This window comes from Saccopteryx bilineata, chromosome 4 (genome assembly GCF_036850765.1).
Source record: "Saccopteryx bilineata isolate mSacBil1 chromosome 4, mSacBil1_pri_phased_curated, whole genome shotgun sequence".
Taxonomy (NCBI): Eukaryota; Metazoa; Chordata; class Mammalia; order Chiroptera; family Emballonuridae; genus Saccopteryx; species Saccopteryx bilineata.
This window is the reverse complement of record NC_089493.1, coordinates 70,047,692-70,065,786: the sequence shown is the minus strand read 5'-3', so window position 1 is coordinate 70,065,786 and position 18,095 is coordinate 70,047,692. Positions and strand designations below refer to the sequence as shown.

The 18,095-nt window shown below is 42.8% G+C and overlaps 1 protein-coding gene across 1 annotated transcript in view; it reads right to left on the bottom strand.

Annotated features, from left to right (window-relative positions):
• USP50 (ubiquitin specific peptidase 50) overlaps positions 1-18,095 on the bottom strand; it is a 50,314-nt gene that overhangs the window by 15,029 nt on the left and 17,190 nt on the right. Inside the window, exon 6 of the mRNA XM_066276418.1 lies at positions 14,559-14,691. Within this exon, the coding sequence (XP_066132515.1) occupies positions 14,559-14,691 (133 nt within the window). The remainder of the gene's footprint in view (positions 1-14,558; positions 14,692-18,095) is intronic.

Here is an 18,095-nt window from a genome sequence, read left to right as displayed (position 1 = left end):
TTTATAGACACACCGTGGCTTTCTGCCACGTGCTCACGCACTAATCGTACAAAGTGCTTGCAGCCGGGAAACCAGGGAGCCTAATACAGCTGTTTTCCCCACATTTCACCCCTTTAGGGTTGCTCACCTCATAATCTGTGCAACAGGTATCTTCCGCAATGGTCCCTGAGTGAGGAGTGAGGTACAGTACATAAACAGAAATAGTACAGACTACAGTAACAAAATTACAAAAGCACAAGCTATATGACAACAAAGATGGTGCGCCAGCCTGCTGCTGGAGACGCCCACCATTCTTGGAGGGTCCCCCATTTGCCATTCTGCCTCCTGGGTCTCCTCCAATAGTGTATTCAAGGCCTGGCTTACAACATCCAGTAAGCTGTGTGCGAAAAGAAAGAGCTGTCAGAGGTACCTGGAGAGGCAAATCTTTTCTATCTGGTAGAATACAGGCCAGAGTTTTGTCTGCAGACAACACAGTAGCAGGTACCAGAGGCTTCCCCAGGTGGGTGTACCAAACCTTATTGGCCTGTACACTAGGATATTCTGGTTCTATGTGCAACAAAATGGGAGAACTCACTATGGGCCATAAAGAAATTACAAAGGTGTCCTTTATAATGCTGTCTTCTTGAGCACTCAAGGGATAATACAACCATCCCTCACCATATCGTGGTTCAGTTTTTGTGGTCTCACTATCACAGATTTTTATTTTTATTTTATTTTATTTTTTCTGAAGTTGAAAACAGGGAGGCAGTCAGACAGACTCCTGCATGCGCCCAACCGGGATCCACCCGGCATGCCCACCAGGGGGCAATGCTCTGCCCATCTAGGGCGTTGCTCTGTTGCAACCAGAGCCATTCTAGCACCTGAGGCAGAGGCCATGGAGCCATCCTCAGCGCCCGGGCCAACTTTGCTCCAATGGAGCCTCGGCTGCAGGAGAGGAAGAGAGAAGAGAGGAAGGAGAGGGGGAGGGGTAGAGAAGCAGATAGGCGCTTCTCTTGTGTGCCCTGGCCAGGAATCGAACCCAGGACTTCTGCACGCCAGGCCGACACTTTACCACTGAGCCAACCGGCCAGGGCCTATCACAGATTTTTAAATTGTATATATCTAATTTTGTATTATGGGTTTTTTGCTATATCGCAGGATTTTGTGGTCTATAGGTATTTTTATATATTTATTATTTTAACTTTTTGTGGTAAAAGCATTTTCTAGCCAAAATAATTGCAAAAAATATAAAAATATTAATTAAAACATATTAAAGGAATATTAAATGGAAATAAAGTCTTTAATAAAATAAATATGTCGCTACTTCAGGGATTTTTGCCTGTGTGTGTGGGGGTTCTGGAACCTAGCCCCTGTGACAGTTGAGAGACCCTGTACACTTCTATCACAGGCATCTAGGTGCTGGTTGCCCAGGGAGTTAACTGGAGGCCCACCTCTCACCCCCTACCCCATGGTGCCAACAAGGCCACCCATTATAAGAGGGGGACCTGTATAGTCCAGGGCCATGTCCATTGAAGAAAGTGTCTTTGGTGCATCTCTGCAGCTGGATGGGAGCAGCTGTGCAGTGCAGAAAGGCCCCCATGGGTGCCAGGCCTCCCTGTCAGGGTCTCTCATTACTGTCCACAGTGGCATTTCCATCCAGGAAGGGAACTGGTACCCCCCTTTGGTCACAGTCCAAGAGTCCATTGTACTGCTCAATGATCTGTCCACGACACATAGCCCAGCTGTCTGTGTAAATCACTAAGGTAAAAGTCCATTACAAGCAAGTAGCCATACAGCTCTTTATTAACACACCTCAGTGCCTTTCCATAAGGGCTCTGTCTTGCCACAAGCCCCATCTGAACCCCTCAGCAAGCTTCTAGGGCTTGGAAGGGTCAAACACACTGAAGGCCTATGCTTCCTTGACAGTTCTCTTAGCTGCTGCAAAAACAAACAAACAGAAAACCACAAAACACCTATTATCTTCTAAGGCCAACACCTACTGCACATTAGACGGAGACTAGTGGATTGCCAATTTCACATGGGGCCTCTGGCCCCTTCCTGTCACCATTAGATGGGTCCCTCGGCCTTCCTTCTATTCAGACTGGCTCAGTGGGTCTTGGGCAGGCATCCCCAAACTATGGCCCGCGGGCCGCATGCAGCCCCCTGAGGCCATTTATCCGGCCCCCCACCGCACTTCCGGAAGGGCCACCTCTTTCATTGGTGGTCAGTGAGAGGAGCACTGTATGTGGCAGCCCTCCAACGGTCTGAGGGACAGTGAACTGGCCCCCTGTGTAAAAAGGTTGGGGATCCTCCTTTCTCTCAGTTGTCTCCATCATATAATTTTGCAGTTGTGCAACACAAACACTAGCCATCTTCTTGACAACTGCTGGGGCCACCTGCTTTCCCTGCTTTTTTAGCAGCTAGAACTTCTGTTCTGGCTCAAGCTGCCACCAAAGCTCTCAAAGAACTTTATTAAACCTCCCATCTAATTTCTATCTGCCCCGACCGTGATCAAATCTACCCACATCTGTTGTCTTCCTCTGTGATTGTATTTTTGTTTAGCTTGGAGGTTGAGGGCAGGCACAGGCTGGAGAGGTGCGGATGTGCCTGGCTTGGAAGTGGGGGAAAGACTAGGCGGGGTGTGTGTGTGTGTGTGTGTGTGTGTGTGTGTGTGTGTGTGAGAGACGCAGCAGAGTCACTTCGCTAACCTTTTTTTTTTAATTCTACATATAACTGAGATCATATTGTGTTTGTCTCTGTCTGACTTATTTCACTTAGCATCATACCCTCAACATCCATCCATGTTGTTAGAAATGGCAAGATTTCATACTTCGTATGGCTGACTGGCTGAGTCATATTCCTGTGTGTATATGTGTGTGTGTATATATTCGCATTTCTTATTAATCCAGCCATCAGTGGACACTTAGATTGTTTTCCTACCTTGGCTATTGCAAATAATGCTTCAGTGAACATGGGTGCATACATCTTCTTGTATTAGTGTTTTATAGTCTTCGGATAAATACCAGAAATAGAATAATAAAAGGTCTAACGGAAAGTTCTGTCCGTTTTTGGAATAAAACAAAGTACAAATTTTTCTTACCATCAATAAACTTTATTAAATAATATATTTCCACACCAATCCTATCTTCCGAATATGGTCCAAAATGGTTTGCTGAGCTGAATTAAGCCTTTCTGCGATCTCCGATTTGTCAGAAAAGGATCTTGTTCCAACATGGTCTTAACAACATCGTCATCGATCAAAGATGGTCGCCCAGAACGTGGCTTATCAGAAAGGTCAAAATCACCTGTTTCAAATTTTTCGAACTATCTTCTGCATGTCCTATCAGAAACTGTACCTTCACCAAACACTTTCAATAAATTTCTACATGCTTCTGTAGCATTTCTTCCTTGTTAAAATTTGTATCAAATACAGTGGCGTAAATGAACTTTATCAGTAGCCATGGATACACTATCGCTTCACACATAAGACTAACTTGAATCAACTTTGTTTTAGTTAATTTGCTACATCAGTATGTATACATTAAGTGATAAAAATAGAGAGGTACACATGCACCAAATAAACATGTGCTTACGTGTCAAAACTTGTTGTGATAGAAATGACCAGAACTTTCCGGTAGACCTTATACAATCACATGGTAGTTCTATTCTTAATTTTTAAAGGAATATCCACATTGCTTTCCATAGTGGCTATATTACATTCCCACCAACAGTGCACAAGGGTTCCCTTTCCTTTGCATCTTATCCATGGTTATTTCTTGTCTTTTTGATGGCAGCCATTTTAATAGATGCAAGGTGGTATCTCAATGTGGTTTTAATTTGCATTTCCCTAATAATTAGTGATGTTGAAGACATTTTCATGTGCCAGTTGGCCATATTTATATCTTCTTTGGAAAAAAGTCTATTCAGATAGACTTTTAAGTTATTTATTTATTTATTTACTTACTTATTTTTAAAGATGTTATTTATTGATTTGAGAAAGAGGAGAGAACAAGAGAGAAAGACTGGTGTGGGGGTTGGGGGAGGAGTGGGAACCATCAACTCGCAGTTGCTTCTCAATTGGGCATGCCCGGGGTCTCAAACTGACAACCTCAGCATTCCAGGTGGACACTATCCACTGTACCACCACAGGTCACTATCCTGCCCACTTTAAAATCAGGTTGCTTGTTCTTTTGTTGTTGAGTGTATGAGTTCTGTATGTATTCTGTATATTAACCCCTATCAGATATATAATTTGATAATATCTTCTCCCATTCAATAGGTTGCCTTTTCCTTTTGCTGATGGTTTTCTTTGCTATGCAGAAGCTTTTTAGTTTGATGTGGTCCCATTGGTTTAATTTTGCTTTTGATTCCCTTGCTGTTAGAGTCAAATCCACAAAAACATCACTAAGACTGATGTCAAGCAGATTACTTACTGCCTGTATTTTTTTCTATGTGTTTTATGGTTTTACATCTTATGTTCAAGTCTTTAATCCATTTTGAGTTAATTTTGTGCATGGTATAAGATAGAGGTCTATTTCAGTCTTTTGCATGTAGCTGTCCATTTTTCCCAGCACCATTGATTGAGGAGGTTTTCCTTTCTGTATTGTATGTACCTGGCTCCCTGGCTGTAAATTGGTCTTTCAATAAGACAGGCCAGTTTGCTTCCAGGAGCCTCAGCCTGAGGGGAGGCTTCAGGCTTGGCACACAGCTAGGGGCCAGTGGAGGTGCTTCCGGGAGCATGTGCTGGTGGAAACCATCTCTGTACTCACCTTCCACCTTTCTCCAGCTCACCAGTACCTCCCGGAAAGGAGCTCATACTCTCCTTTCATACCCAATTTTTACAGCTGCTGCCAGGAAACACCTCTACATTGCCTGGTTCTGGTGGCCCAGGCGTCTTACACCTGTGGATCCCACAGAACTTTAACCAATAGAGAAAGAGTTATTATTTTTTTTTTTTTTTGTATTTTTCTGAAGCTGGAAACAGGGAGAGACAGTCAGACAGACTCCCACATGCGCCCGACCGGGATCCACCCGGCACGCCCACCAGGGGCGATGCTCTGCCCACCCGGGGGCAATGCTCTGCCGCGACCAGAGCCACTCCAGCGCCCGGGGCAGAGGCCAAGGAGCCATCCCCAGCGCCCGGGCCATCCTTGCTCCAATGGAGCCCCCGCTGCGGGAGGGGAAGAGAGAGACAGAGAGGAAGGAGGGGGTGGAGAAGCAAATGGGCGCCTCTCCTATGTGCCCTGGCCGGGAATCGAACCCGGGTCCCCCGCACACCAGGCCGACGCTCTACCGCTGAGCCAACCGGCCAGGGCGAGAAAGAGTTCTTAAACTGCCACCACCTCTAAAGCACAGCAAGGGGCAATAGACCCAGGAGCTCTCTCTGTGCAAGTGCCCTATTAACATCATCTGTAATGCCGGTGGCCGAGGCCAGGCAGGTTCACATTGGATTCGGGCAGATGGTAGAGAAACTGCGGAGCCAGAAAGGGTTGGACCATTTTGTTTAATAAAGTCTCACAATGGCGGACAAGCACACAGGCAGGAAAAACCACCTCTCAGGCAAACAAACAGCAAAATGGCCCCTCACAGTGATGGGAAGGCAATCCGCCATCCACAACCCCCCTGAGCGCAAGTGCCCATAGCTTTATATAGGCAATGCACACATGGCGCTGCCACATGCTCACGCACTAATCAGGCAAAGTGCTTACACCTGGTAATCCTGTGAGCAAGCCTAACACAGCTGCCCCACATCATCATAACTGCCTGAGGGACAGGTTTCTCATTAAAGACACATCCATGGACTGACTGTAATCCTTTCCAGAGACCTTGGAGGTAGGCACCATCTTTTCGCTCTCCCCAGCCATGCTCTAGAACCAGTATTGCCCCAAGGTGGGGGGGGCATTTACATGTATTTGGTGCCGTGAGTTTTGTGACTTCTGCCCAGCGGATTCTCCTTGATTATCTGGCGGTGGTGGCCAGGGAAGCTTGTGTTCTTGGGTCTCAAGGGACTGCAACAGTTGGAGAGAGAGTTCTTGACAGGCCACATGCCCAGAGCACAGCACAGGCAGCACAGTGAAAAACACCCCATTTTGCTGTGAAAGAGGGCTATTTGCTCATCTGGGAGCTTCAGCCTTAGGGGCAGGCTCTGGTTTGTCACACAACAAGGGACTAACAGAAATGCTCTCAAGGAACATAGGTTGGTGAACACCATCTTTGCACTTTCCCTCTGCCTTATACAACTTGCTGGTATTTCCCAGAAGGGAGCTTATACGCTCATCTGGAGTCTCAATTTTTGTGACTTCCCACCAGGGGACACCTTCAGATCGTCTGGCTATGGTTACCAGCAGGGCTTACACTTGCAGAATCACACAAATATATATATATTTACATACATTAAAAGCTGCTTCCTGAGGGTCTACCTTCCAATCAGCTTGAATCTAGGTGCTAATTGAGATGCTCCCTTTGGTACACTGCTCAGGTACTGGGCACCATTAAAAATAATAGCTTGCAGGGGATTCCAAGATGGCAACGAAGTAGGCTGACATTCCAACTGCCATTGCCCAGGATCAAATTGGATTACAACTTAATTTCAGAACAATTATCTTGAAAAATCAACATGGGACTAAATAAAGAGAAGTCTATAACCAAGGATCACAGAAGAAGCCACACCAAGTCTGGTAGGAAGGGCAGAGATGTGGAAAGGGCTGCCCTGATCCCAGGAGTGAGCGGTGGCTGAGGGCCCGGAGGGACTCTCAATGCGGGGACAGTCGACCTGACAATGGAGGGTCTTCAGCCTCAGGCCCTGCACCCCAGCCTAGGACACCAGAGCCTAGAAAAGGCACCCACACATTTGGTGGTGAAAAGAGCCAAGGTTTCTGTCTGTGAGAAAGAGATGGAGCTCTCAGAGATGCAGGCTCCATCTTAAAGGGCCAGTGCAGAAAATCTTGCTCATAGCCATTTACCTGTGGCTCCAGTTGGGGAGGGCTGAGAGGATTAGAGTTGCATGAGAAGAATGTGAAGTTGGTGGCCCAGGGAGACACATGTGGGGGATGGCCACTGGAACCCCTGTGCTGAGTCTTTCTCCAATATTGCAGTCACCCTATATTTTGGTTGGAGCAGTCCCCTCTGTGTGGCAGCAACCTGGGGGAAAGCAACTGCCCCACCCTTGGGAATCTCTCCTGCCCCACCCCAGGGAGACTGGGTCTTTCTGAGAAGCCAGGAAGCAGGGGGCACGTCAGTGACTCAGTTTTCCAGCATTGAGGCCAGAGCTTTCCCCCACATCCTCCAGAGTTTGTGACTGGTGTTTCAGCCTCATGGGAGACTCAGTAGAAACTGTCCAGCCTGCAGGCAGACCACACCTCTGGGTGTCAGAGACCACACCCACCAACTCCGGAGCCACAACCTACTGAGGTCTGTGAGAAAAAGTCTGGACAGGCTGACACCTGGGGCTGAGGGGCAGGAAACACACCCATAACCCTTTCTAATCTCTGAATTGCCTCAGGATCTAAACTCTACCAGAGGTTTTTTCAGTGGCTGAGCCACTGCAGACAGAGGCTGCAGGAGGAAGGACTCAAGGAACCTTGGCCTCTTAAGCAGACCTTCCCCCCAGGCCGAGTTGGGTAAAAGCCAGCCTAGGTGTGCAGCTTGAAATTTCCATGTGCACCTGGGACCAGCAGAGGCAGCCACAAACTCTGGATTGCTTGTAGCTCCAAGAAGGTTGCTTAGGGCCAGTCACGGACAGTGTCTCCCATTGGTCTGCACTGGGTTCCAGCCAGGGAGGGCACATCCAGTGGCCAGCTGTGGATAGCATTGGTTGAGGACCTAATAACACTTGTTAGTTGGGTATCGTAAGGAAGGGCTCCTCACACCTGGCCCAGCTGAGGCAAAATCTGCTCTCTGTGATCAGCATCTGTACAGCGGCTCATGTACATTGGATACAGTGGAGCTTCACAGTAAGCTGGCCTGGCTGCTGGATATCCTACCCCACTGGGCTAGATTCCAGAGGAAAAAGGGAGAGAGGCTTGGAGCATGGACATTTAAAGTGTGGGTTCCTGTGAGCTTATTGTTGGGTCTAGTCGAGGGGCTCAGCCACTTTCTATGGGGGGGCACAGTCAGCCCCAGGAGAGGACTCTTTCAGTCTTCCTCCCTGAGACCAGGGTCTCACTAACTGTAAGAACTAATGCAGAGGGGACTGTCAGCCCCACTCGATCTGAACCTGCTGCTCACTTTGCTGGAGAGAAATAAAATCTGAGTATTCAGCAGTGGCTGAGGGATTAGGCTTTGGAGTAGGGGCTGTACTGAGCTCCTGACCAAGAGACCCCTAAAGTACAGGGTCCCACTAACATTGTATTCCCAACCTCAGCTGCCCTAACCTACCAAGCTTGCAACCTGTACAGGGGTTGGTTGGGCAAGGACAGTCTGAGCCCACACTACAGTCTTTCTACAGAAAACTCTGGGAATACCAGGCAGCTACAAGAAGAGGTGGAGTAGCTGAAAAGTGGAGGCAAATCTTATGCAGCCTGGGGCTTTTACAGAGCTGCTGTCATCTCTAAGCAGGAGGAAGCTGATCCTTATATACAGGTTGGCCCCTTCCCACACTACCCCAGGCATGGAAAATGCAGATACAAACTGCAAACAGAGCAGTAGCTCCAGACAGGTAGCCCACGACAGTTTACAAACAATAGCTGATGCCAGCCCAAGAAAACCTAGACCCAACATAACCAGTAGTGGGTGGCAGACAGCACCAAGCCTAGACTCAGCTAACTACACAAGCAGCATGCATAAAGGAGTCCAGCACTACCAGACACTGTGGAGAATAAATACACCCAACAGGACAGATACTGCACAGTGTCTAATACACATGATCAATGTTGACACTTACAGCCAGCCAGCCTGAAGGGATAACCACACCCTCGAAATGACTAACTGTATCAATACTCACAACAGGAAGGAAAATACTACCCTCAAGAAGCATTTCCTAGAACAAGGAAAGCAGGTGGCCTGGAAGTCAGTACCACCAAGCTCATCTTCCTCATAAAGACACCACAGAAAATTTTAAAGTCAGATAGTCTACCTAATACACAGACAAAATGGGCAAAGATATATGACCCAAATGAATCAACAAGAGAAATCTCTCTCCAGAAAAAGAACTAAATGAAACGGAAGGAAACAAACTACCAGATGCAGGGTTTAAAATAATGATTTTTAGGATGCTCAAGGATCTTAGAGCAACAATGGATGGTCATAATGAGTGCCAAAATAAAGAGATAGTAAGCATCAAAAAGGACATTGAGATTATAAAAAAGAACCAGTCAGATATGACAAATACAATATTAGAAATAAAACCACCAGAAGGAATCAACAGCAGGCTGGATGAAGCAGAGGATCAAATTAGCGATTTAGAGGACAAAAAACCACAAATGAAAGAACCGAAGTAGAGCAGCACAATGAAAAGAGGCTCAAAGAGACTGAGGAAACTCTAAGAGACTTCAGTGACAACATGAAGAGAAACAATATCCATATGATAGAGGTTCCTGCAGGTGAAGAGAATGAACAAGGGACAGAACCTGTTTGAAGAAATCGTAGCTGAAAATTTTCCTACATTGATGAAGAAAAATGTCACACAAGTTCAAGAAGCACAGAGAGTCCCATTAAAGAGGAACCCAAGGAGGCCTACACTAAGACACATCATAATTAAAATGCCAAAGTTAAGAGACAAAGAAAGGCCCTGGCCGGTTGGCTCAGCGGTAGAGCGTTGGCCTAGCGTGCGGAGGACCCGGGTTCGATTCCCGGCCAGGGCACATAGGAGAAGCGCCCGTTTGCTTCTCCACCCCTCCGCCGCGCTTTCCTCTCTGTCTCTCTCTTCCCCTCCCGCAGCCAAGGCTCCATTGGAGCAAAGATGGCCCGGGCGCTGGGCATGGCTCTGTGGCCTCTGCCTCAGGCGCTAGAGTGGCTCTGGTCGCAATATGGCGACGCCCAGGATGGGCAGAGCATCGCCCCCTGGGGGGCAGAGCACCGCCCCTGGTGGGCGTGCCGGGTGGATCCCGGTCGGGCGCATGCGGGAGTCTGTCTGACTGTCTCTCCCTGTTTCCAGCTTCAGAAAAATGAAAAAAAAAAAAAAGACAAAGAAAGAATACTAAAAACTACAAGAGAAAAGCAGTTAATTACCTGCAGAGGAGCCCCCATAAGGATCACATCTAACTTCTCAACAGAAACACTTGAGGCCAGAGGGGATTGGCAAGAAATATTCAAAGTGATATAAAACAAGAACCTACAACCAAGACTACTTTATCCAGCAAGGCTATCATTTAAAATTGAAGGGGAAATAAAAAGCTTCCCAGACAAGAAAAGACTCAAATAATTCATTACAGCCAAACCACTACTGCAATAAATGTTAAGGGGCCTGCTGTAAAAACAGCAAAGGAAAAAAGAAATAGAAAAAGTATTGTAGATTTAAAGAATAAAATGACAATAAGTAAGTATATGTCAATAATAACCTTAAATGTAAGTGGATTAAATGCTCCAATCAAAAGACATATGGTAGCTGCATGGATAATAAAACAGGATCTGTACATATGCTGTCTACAAGAGACCCACTTCAGAATAAATGATACACATAGACTGAAGTGAAAGGATGGAATAAAGTGTTTCATGCAAATGGAAAAGAAAAAAAAGTTGGGGTATATCTGACAAAATAGCCTTTAAAACAAAGGCTATAGTAAGGGATAAAGAAGGTCACTACATAATGATAAAGGGAGCAATAAATACAACAGGAAAATATAACCATTGTAAATATTTATGCACCTAATATAGGGGCACCTAAATATATAAAGCAGATTTTGATGGACATAAAGGGTGAGATTGACAACAATACTATAATAATAGGGGATTTTTAATACCCCACTAACATCAATGGATAGATCCTCCAGACAGAAAATTAACACAGTGGCCTTAAATGACACATTAGATCAACTACATTTAATTGGTATCTTCAGAAACTTTCACACCAAAGCAGCAGAATATACATTCTTTTCAAGTGCTCATGGTATATTCTCTAGGATAGACCACATGTTAGGACACAAAACAAGTCTCAATAAATTTAAGAAGACTGAAATCATACCAAGGATCTACTCTAACCACAATGGCACAAAACAAGAAATCAACTACAATAGAAAAACTGAAAAACATTCAAACACCTGGAGGCTAAACAACATGTTATTAAATAATGAATAGGTTAACAATGAGATCAAGGAAGAAATAAAAATTTCCTTGAAACAAATGAAAATAGCCTGACCAGGCAGTGGCGCAGTGGATAGAGCGTCAGATTGGAATGTGGAGGACCCAGGTTCAAGACCCCAAGGTTGCCAGTTTGAGCGCAGGCTCATTTGGTTTGAGCAAAAAGCTCTCCAGCTTGGACCCAAGGTCGCTGGCTCGAGCAAGGGGCTACTCGGTCTGCTGAAGGCCCATGGTCAAGGCATATATGAGAAAGCAATCAATGAACAACTAAAGTGTCGCAATGAAAAACTGATGATTGATGCTTCTCATCTCTCTCTGTTCCTGTCTGTCTGTCCTATCTATCTATCCCTCTCTCTGACTCTCTCTCTGTCCCTGTTAAAACACACACACACACAAAAATAAATGAAAATAAACATACAACTCAAAATCTATGGGACACAGCAAAAGCAGTCCTGAGAGGGAAGTTCATAGCATTACAGGCATACCTTAAGAAGCAAGAAAAAGCTCAAATAAACAACTTGACCTTTCACCTAAAAGAACTAGAAAAAAACAACAACAACAAATAAAGCCCAGAGGAAGTAGAGGAGGAAAATAATAAAGATCAGAGTGGAAATAAATGACATAGAGGCTAAAAAAAACAACAAAACAATACAGAGGATCAATGAAACCAAGAGCTGGTTCTTTGAAAAGGTAAACAAGATTGATGAACCTTTAACCAGACTCATCAAGAAAAAAAGAGAAAAAACTCAAATAAATAAAATTAGGAATGAAAGTGGAGAAATAACAACTGACACTGCAGAAACACAAAGGATTATAAAAAATACTATAAAGATCTATATGCCAAAAAATTGGACAACCTAGGTGAAATGGATAAATTCCTAGAAACATACAATCTTCCTAGAAACTCAATCGAGAAGAATCAGAAAACCTAAGTAGACTGATTACAACAAATGAAATTGAAACGGTTATCAAAGAACCCCCAGGAAACAAAAGTCCTGGACCAGATGGCTTCAAAGGTGAATTTTACCAAACATTCAAAGAAGAATTAACACCCATTCTTCTCAAGCTATTCCAAAAAATTCAAGAGGAGGGAAGACTTCCAATTTCATTTTATGAGGCAAGCATTATCCTCATTCCAAAACCAGGTAAAGACACTACAAAGAAAGAAAACCTAGGCCAATATCCCTGATGAACGCAGATGCTAAAATTCTCAACAAAATATTAGCAAACCAGATCCAGCAATACATCAAAAAGATCACACATCATGATCAAGTGGGATTTATTCCAGGGAGACAAGGCTGGTACAATATTTGCAAATCAATAAATTTGACTCCTTATATAAACAAAAGGAAGGAGAAAAATCACATGGTTATATCAATAGATGCAGAAAAAGCATTTGATAAAATCCAGCACTGTTTATGATCAAAACTCTCAGCAAAGTGGGAATACAGGGAACATACTTCAACATGATAAAGGCCATCTATGACAGGCTCACAGCCAACATCATACTCAATGGACAAAAGTTAAAAGCAATCCCCTTAAGATCAGGAACAAGGCAGGGGTGCCCCCTTTCACCACTCTTAATCAACATAGTTCTGGAAGTCCTAGCCATAGCAATCAGAGAAGAAGAAGAAATATCAATAAAAGACATCCAAATTGCAACAGAAGAGGTAAAACTATCATTCTGCATATACTAGGAGTTCTAGCCAGATCAGTAAGACAAGAAAAAGAATTAAGAGATGTAAAAATTGGAATGAAAAAAGCTGACATTCGCCAATAAATTTAAAAATGTAAATAATGGACAATTTTGAAAACTGTGTTTAGGTAAAACAAAGCTTTTACATGATAATATAGGTAAACATCTTCATAGTCTTTGAGAGGGCAACTTGTGCCACATGCCTGCATCATTTATCTAATCCTCACAACAAACGTTTAAAGCGAGTAGCAATACTCCTGTTTTATAGATGAGAAACAGGCACAAGAGTCCCAGATCATGTAACTAGTAAGTGGTGCAGAGTCAGGATAAACTAAAATCTACTTTTTAAGAGGCCTATGTGCCCTTACTCTTTTTCTTTCCCTTTATGTATATGTGTGTGTGTTTTATATGTATATGTACATATATAACATGCACATATATATGTGCTCTTTTTAAAAATATTTTATTTATTCATTTTAGAGAGGGGAGAGAGAGAGAGAGAGAAGGGGGGAGGAGCAGAAAGCATCAACTCCCATATATCCTTGACCAGGCAAGCCCAGGGTTTTGAACTGACAACCTCAGTGTTCCAGGTCGACACTTTATCCACTGCGCCACCTCAGGTCAGGCCTATGTGCTCTTAATATATATAACATATGTATATATTATGGTATAAATGTGTACATATGCCATATATACTATATGTATGTATATATACACACCCACTCTTAATATATGACATATAAGTCCAAAAATTCTTGACAGACAGGTGGTAAGTAGGTAGGTAGATAAATCTTTTCTCTACATACCACTGCACATCTCTTAATATACTGCCATAGGTAAATGACTAAATCACATGTTAGTTCATCTATAACACAGGTTTAAAAATAATTTTACCTACTCCATAGAATTGTTGAAATAATTAAATAAGAAAATACATGTTAAGTGCTTAATATAATACCATGCTTAATACATGATAGCTATTCCAATTATGAACTACTATCTATCTAGTAGATGATTTGGTCTAAATTACACCCCATGCTTTCTTTCCTTTTGGGAATCCTCCATGATGACAGTTGACATACCGTCAAAATGAACTCTGGGGGTTGTATACATAGGACTGGATGTATAGAGGCAACGAGTCTGCGACTATTATGTTCCTAGTGTTTGGCAGCTTTGGCAGAGACAGATTTAACGGCGGGCGCACCGGGTGCGTGCCCTGGGCCCCGATCTAAAGGGCCTCGCAAAACCCCAACTTGACACTTTTTTCTAACGTAACGGGCCCAATATTTTCTTCTGTGCCTGGGGCCTCAACCGATCTTAATCTGCCTCTGGGCTTTGGCCATAGATTGTTCAACATAAAGCTATTTATTGGAATCAACTTCTGTTTCCCCCAGAGCACAATCTGCAAATGTCTCTAGATCTGAAATAGTCACTAAGCAGAGGGAAAGCCAGGAGGTAGTGCCCAGGATTTTTATTCTTTCACTGCTCTACTGTTCAACGTCAAAACAGTTTCCAGGCTCTATATTTTATTTTAAAAAGAAACATACAGGAGTAGTCAGGAAAAGATAGGAGTAGACATTTAAGCAGATAATTCTACAATTTTCTTTAAATTTGTGTTATTTTAACTAGTTGTAGTATTTTTACTCACCACGACTGCAAAGAGGTTATATTTAGGATGTTTCCGAAAAATTGGACAAACATAAGGAGAAAGGTCCAAATTACTGAGTGGGTAATGAATATCTGTTCTCAGTTTCCTTTTCATTGTACCCAGAATGTCAAATCTGGAGAGATAATAAATGTGTGAAATATAAAGTAAGCTTGTGAACCATTCATGAATGAAGTCCACATACCTTGAAAAATTCTAAGGACAGTGTAGAGTAATTTTTTGGAAAGATTATCTAGTGCAGAGCTGCACACAAACTTTTTTCTTATCAATACATATTTAGAATCTCCACATCCACAGGCCTTGCCAAAACTGAGACTGGAAAGGGCCAGGAGCTCAAGTCAGGGCGTGAGACAGTGCAGTGAGACCCGGGGGAGAGAGAGCAGGGGCTGAGAGCAGTTGGCATCGAACAAGTGGCAATCACACTGGTCACCTCCTGGAGACCTCGCTTCAGCTGGTACCATTCACTCTAACCATGTTGACTCTTGATTTCAGCACGTGTTGTCTTGGCTGGGTCCCGTTTTCCAGCTCTGAGGTTTTAATATATTTTTAATAAGATAAAATTTTGTAAAACTCTCATCATGTTCTCTATTTGCTATATAGATTAGCAGTTCCCAGAGCTGAGGCCGTATCAAAATCACCCTAGAGCATTTTAAAATAAAAATTACGTTCATTTTGGAAAAATAGTTGACGGTCCATGGCAGGGAACTGCCTGGGTGAGTCTGCAATCTTCTTGTGTCAGAAAGCAAGAAACCTTATTTGCAAAAACTTATGGTCCACCATATGATCCAGCAGTTCTATGCCTAGGTGTCATCTGAAAAGAAATGAAAACTTAATATCCACATAAAAATCTATATGCTAAAGTTTATAGCAGCTGTGTTCACATCTGCCTCAAACTGGAAACAATCTGAATGTTCATCGACTGGTGAATGGATAAATACTGTGGTATATTCGTAAAAATGAATCCTCACAGCAATAAAAAGGAAGGAACCACTACAACATGCCACAACATAGGCTAATCTCAGAAACATGCTGGGTAAAAGAAGCCAAACTCAAAAGGCTACATACATATGGGGTACCATAGGACATTCTGGAAAAGGCAAAACTGTAAGAATGAAAATCAGATCAGAAGTTTGCAGTGGCTGAGAATGGGAGAAGGGTGACTGATTACAAAGGAGCAAGAGATAAGTTTTGGCGATGACAGAAATAGCCTCTCTGTTGGCTGTGATGGTTACATGAATGTATGCATTTTTATTTTTATTATTTTAAAATTTTATTTTAATTTATTGGGTGTACATAGATTATAGTATCCCCCCAAATAACTCCCTCCTCCCCCGTATTCCCCACCACATCCCCTTTGCCCTCCTCCCCGCAACGCCCTCCCCCTCATTTTTCTCTTCTCTCATCCCATCCTATCATCCCCTTTCCCTCTGTCCGCTTTCCCTCTGGACCCTTTGATCCTGCCTCTATCTCCATTCTGTTCCTCAGTTCCCATTGTTCATTGGATTCCTCGAATGAGTGAGGTCATATGGTATTTTTCTTTCTCTGCCTGGCTTATTTCACTTAGCCTAATAGTTTCCAGGTCTATCCATGTTGTTGCAAAAAGTAAGATTTCCTTCTTTCTCGTGGCCTCATAGTATTCCATTGTGTATATGTACCACAGCTTCCCAATCCACTCGTCTACTGACGGATACTTGAGCTGTTTCCAGATCTTGGCTATTGTAAACAATGCTGCCACAAACATGGGGGTGCATTTCTTCTTTTGAATCGATGTGGTGTTCTTGGGATATATCCCTAAAAGTGGGATGGTTGTGTCAAAAGGCAGTTCGATTTTTAATTTTTTGAGGAATCTCCATACTGTTTTCCACTGTGGCTGCATCAGTCTGCATTCACAACAGCAGTGCAGGAGGGTTCCCTTTTCTCCACATCCTCACCAGCACTTATTCTGTGTTGTATTGTTGATGACCGCCATTCTGACTGGTGTGAGATGATATCTCATTGTGATTTTAATTTGCATTTCTCTAATGATTAGTGATGTTGAGCATTTTTTCATATGCCTATTTCATATGCCATCTGTAGGTCCTCTTCAGAGAAGTGTCTATTCATTTCCTTTGCTCATTTTTTTTTATTGGATTGTTTATTTTCCTAGTGTTGATTTTTACAAGTTCTTTATAAATTTTGGTTATTAACCCCTTCTCAGACATATTGTCGAAAATGTTCTCCCATTGTGTGGTTTGCCTTTTTATTTTGTTCATAGTGTCTTTAGCTGTGCTAAAGTTTTTTAGTTTGATACAGTCCCATTTGTTTATCCTGTCCTTTATTTCCCTTCTGCATGGAAATAAGTCAGCAAATATATTGCTGAGAGTGATGTCAGAGAGCTTACTGCCTATGTTTTCCTCTAGGATGCTTACGGTTTCATGACTTACATTTAAGTCTTTTATCCATTTTGAGTTTACTTTTGTGAATGGTGTAAGTTGGTGGTCTAGTTTCATTTTTTTTTTTGCAAGTACCAATCCAATTTTCCCACACCATTTGTTAAAGAGACTGTCTTTACTCCATTGTATGCTATTACCACCCTTGTCAAATATCAATTGTTCATAAAGATACGCATTTATTTCTGGGTTCTCTTTTCTGTTCCATTGATCTATATGCCTGTTCTTATGCCAATACCAAGCTGTTTTGAGTACAATAGCCTTGTAGTATAACTTGATATCAGGAAATGTGATACCACCCACTTTATTCTTCTTTTTCAAGATTGTTGAGGCTATTTGCATTCTTTTTTGGTTCTATATAAATTTTTGGAATATTTGTTCTATATCTTTGATGTATATCATTGGTATTTTAATAGGAATTGCATTGAATTTATAAATTGCTTTGGGTAATATGGACATTTCAATGATGTTTAGTCTTCCTAACCATGAACATGGTATATGCTTCCACTTGTTTGTATCTTCCTTGATTTCTTTTATCAATGTTTTATAATTCTCTACGTACAAGTCTTTAATCTCCTTGGTCAAATTTATTCCTAGGTACTTTATTTTTTTGTTGTTGCAATAGTAAAGGGGATTGTTTTCTTAATTTCTCTTTCAGACAGATCATTGTTGGTGTATAAAAATGCCTCTAATTTCTGACTATTAATTTTATATCCTGCCACCTTGCTGAATTCATTTAGCAGGTACAGTAGTTTTTTTTACTGCAATTTTAGGGTTTTCTATCTATAGTATTATATCATCAGCAAATAATGATAGTTTTACTTCTTCTTTTTTAATTTGGATACCTTTTATTTCTTCTTCTTGTCTGATTGCTATGGCTAGGACTTCCAGAACTATGTTGAATAAGAGTGGTGAAAGGAGGCACCCTTGCCTTGTTCCTGATCTTAAAGGGATTGCTTTTTTCTTTTTCTTTTTTTTGTATTTTTCTGAAGATGGAAATGGGAAGGCAGTCAGACAGATTCCTGCATACGCCCGACCTGGATCCACCGGGCACGCCCACCAGGGGGTGATGCTCTGCCCATCTGGGGCA